Source organism: Chelonoidis abingdonii, unplaced genomic scaffold (genome assembly GCF_003597395.2).
Source record: "Chelonoidis abingdonii isolate Lonesome George unplaced genomic scaffold, CheloAbing_2.0 scaffold0024, whole genome shotgun sequence".
In the NCBI taxonomy this organism is placed as follows: Eukaryota; Metazoa; Chordata; order Testudines; family Testudinidae; genus Chelonoidis; species Chelonoidis abingdonii.
Window position 1 is genome coordinate 85018 of NW_027424285.1, and position 3096 is coordinate 88113.

The following is a 3096-nucleotide window of genomic DNA, read 5'->3' on the forward strand; positions in this document are numbered from 1 at the left end:
GGGTGTCAGGGCCCCCCAAGGCTGGCAAGGGGAGGGTAGGCGAGGTCAAGGGCCGGCAGTGGGGGACAAGGGGTGTCAGGGCCCCCAGGCTGGCAGGGAGGGTAGGGAGGCAGGGCCGGCAGTGGGGGTACAAGGGGTGTCAGGGGGCCCCCAAGGCTGGCAGGGGAGGGGTAGGGAGGCAGGGCCGGCAGTGGGGGACAATGGGGTGTTAGGGGCCCCCAAGGCTGGCGGGGGCGGCAGTGGGGGGACAAGGGGTGTCAGGGGCCCCCAAGGCTGGCGGGGACGCGGCAGGGGCGCTGGCCGGGCCGGGCCGGGCCGGGCGGGGCGGGCGCGGGGGGGGCGGCCGGGCGAAGGGAAACCGAAAGGGGTCAGAGCCGGCTCCCGCGGACACACAGACCCGACCATGGCCAAGGCCTGCGCTGTGAAAGTCAGCGGGGAGTCCCCGCCGGCAGGTGGGGGGCCAGGCCCCCTAGATCGGGGGAGTGCAGCGGGGGGCGGCGAGATCGGGGGTGCAGCGGGGGCGGCGAGATCGGGGGTTGCAGCGGAGGGCGGGTGAGATGGGGGCCAAGGAGAGGGATGGAAACGCAGTCCCGGCCCAGAACCCCCAACGGTCGTGCTCACCCCGGATCCCCCTTCCGACTTTTTCCCCGGGGAATCCCGAGCCGCCACGTGCTGCGGGGGGCGTGGCAGGAAAAGGTGGGGGCCCTGGGATCGTGGTCGGGGGACTGGATTGCAGGCTTCTCCTTTATTAATATGAGTCAGTTAAATATGCCGCTCCTGCGTTAGAGGCTCGTGCAGGGAAGAGGCGGGGGCCCTGGGGTGGGTCGGGGATGCGGAACAGGTGAGGGAAGAGGTCCCTAGCGAGCGGGGGAGCAGATGGGCTGTCGCGGGGGGGGGCATGGGCTGGATCAGCGGGTGCAGAGAAGAGGCGGGGGGCCTGGGGTGGGTCCGGGGATGCAGGAAACAGGTGAGGGGTTCCCTTAGGGCGAGCACCGATGCTGGAGGAGCAGATGGGGTCCCCGGCGGGGCGGGCATGGGCTGGATTAGTTGTGGAGCACAGCGTTGGCCGCACGCGATGTGCCAGAGAAGCAGGCGGGTGGGTCGGGATGTTTAAATATTTCTTAGTGTGAACAGGGTGAGGGACGCGGGTTCCCTAGGGCGAAGCAGTTGGTCCCCCCCCCCCAGGCTGAGCAATTCCTGTCAACATTTTTACCCCAAAAAATCTTTCAACTGGACAAGTTCCTGAAGGTAAGAACGCCCCCTCCCTGTGCACCCCCAACCCCCCTATGCGCTGTCAGTGCCCCCCAGTGCTGGGACCCCACAACAGCCCTTGGGTGCCCCCAGTGTCCCCTGCTGGGATCCCCCCCACCCCACTCTATCCTGGGGTCGTCCCAGAACACCCCTGCTGGGCTCCCCACTGTCCCGGCCCTGGGGTCTCCCTCTCCCTGTCAGTGCCCCTCAGGTTGGCCCTCGCACTCCTGCCCCCACTTTCTCTTCCTCTGGGAGAGTGCCCCCCCCCGATAACTTTACTGTTACCGCAGGAGGATTCATTGAACATCAAGGATCTCGCAACCCTCCGGGCCCCCCTGGATATCCCCATCCCTGACCCGCCCCCCAAGGATGAGGATGAGGTGAGTTTTGGGGTAACCTCCCCTCCCCCCGTGTTACACCATCCCCTGCTGGCGAGGCACTGACCCATTTCCTGTCCCCTTCCCCCCTCCAGGACTCTAGTAACATGGAGACGGATAAGGAGGAGAAGAAGGAGGGTGAGTTTTGGGGTGGTTTTGAGGGGGCAGGATTTTGGGGGGGCTGGGCTGGGCTTTGGACTCACCCCCTGTTCTCCTCCCGTTTCCCCCCCTACTCCCGTCAGCTCCAAAATGCGGCTACCTGAAGGGCAATGAGGCCACGGTGACACTGCTGGGCCGGGTCAAGCCGGAGGTGTGGGAGCTGAAGGAGAAATGTGTTTTGGTGAGCCCCCCTGAACCCTCCTCTGCACTGGTGCTGCGAGCTTCCCTGTAGCAGTGCCCCCAGGGCTGGGAGCTTCCCTGCAATGGTGTCCCCAATGGGTAGGGGTGGGGGATGCCAGGACTGGCAGCTTCCCTGCAATGGGGTCCCCAGTGGGAGGGGGTGGGGGATGCCAGAGCTGCGAGTGTCCCCACAGCAGTGCCCCCAGGGCTGGGGGCTTCCCTGCAATGGGGTCCCCAATGGGTGGGGGTGGGGGATGCCAGGGCTGCGAGCTTTCCCACAGCAGTGCCCTGGCCTTCTCTCACTGTCTCTCTATCTCCAGGTCATCACCTGGATCCATCACCTGATCCCCAGAATTGAGGACGGGAATGATTTTGGGGTGGCCATTCAGGTAAGGGCCCCCTCAGCCTCCCCCCCCTCAGCCAGTCTCCCTTCTACAGGCACCCCAGTCTCACCCCCATCTCCCCCCTCCTCCAGGAGAAGGTGCTGGAGCGGGTGACGGCCATCAAGACCAAGGTCGAGGGCTTCCAGACAGCCATTTCCAAGTGAGTTTCACCATCTCTGCCCCAGGGCATTGTGGGTCACAGACCCCCAACCATGTCTCTGCCCCAGGGCATGGTGGGTAATTGCTTACATTGGCTTTCATGGCTCAGGGAATCCTGAGTGATGCTCTACCCATGGGTGTCTGTGCCCCAGGGCACTATGGGTAATGGTCTGGGCCCACCCCCCCTCTCTCCACCCCCAGATATTTCTCTGAGCGAGGAGATGCTGTGGCGAAGGCTTCGAAGGAGACCCACGTGGTAAGTGATCGGGAGCTGCAAGCTTCTGCACAGCAGTGCCCTGAACCAGGGGCTGGGAGTCTCCAGGGCTGTAAGCTTCTGCACAGCAGTGCCCTGAGACAGGGGCGCTGGGTGTCTCTGGGGCTTTGAGCTCCCCTACAGCAGTGCCCTGAGCTGGGAGGTTGGGGGGCTCTGGGGTTGTGAGCTCCCCTACAGCAGTACCCTGAGCCGGAGGGTTGGGGGGGCTCCGGGACTGCGAGCTTCCCCACAGCAGTGCCCTGAGCCAGGAGATTGGGGGCTCTGGGGTTGCGAACTTCTCCACAGCAGTGCCCTGAGCCGGGGGGGGGGGGGG

The 3096-nt window shown here is 65.4% G+C and overlaps 1 protein-coding gene across 1 annotated transcript in view; it reads left to right on the plus strand.

Moving 5' to 3' along the window:
* The first annotated feature begins 830 nt into the window (after positions 1-830).
* Positions 831-3096, plus strand: part of PSME2 (proteasome activator subunit 2) — a 4163-nt gene continuing 1897 nt past the window's right edge. Inside the window, exons 1-8 of the mRNA XM_075061345.1 lie at positions 831-841; positions 1158-1248; positions 1542-1631; positions 1724-1766; positions 1871-1968; positions 2288-2356; positions 2443-2510; positions 2711-2893. Coding sequence (XP_074917446.1) covers positions 831-841; positions 1158-1248; positions 1542-1631; positions 1724-1766; positions 1871-1968; positions 2288-2356; positions 2443-2510; positions 2711-2893 — 653 coding nt within the window. The remainder of the gene's footprint in view (positions 842-1157; positions 1249-1541; positions 1632-1723; positions 1767-1870; positions 1969-2287; positions 2357-2442; positions 2511-2710; positions 2894-3096) is intronic.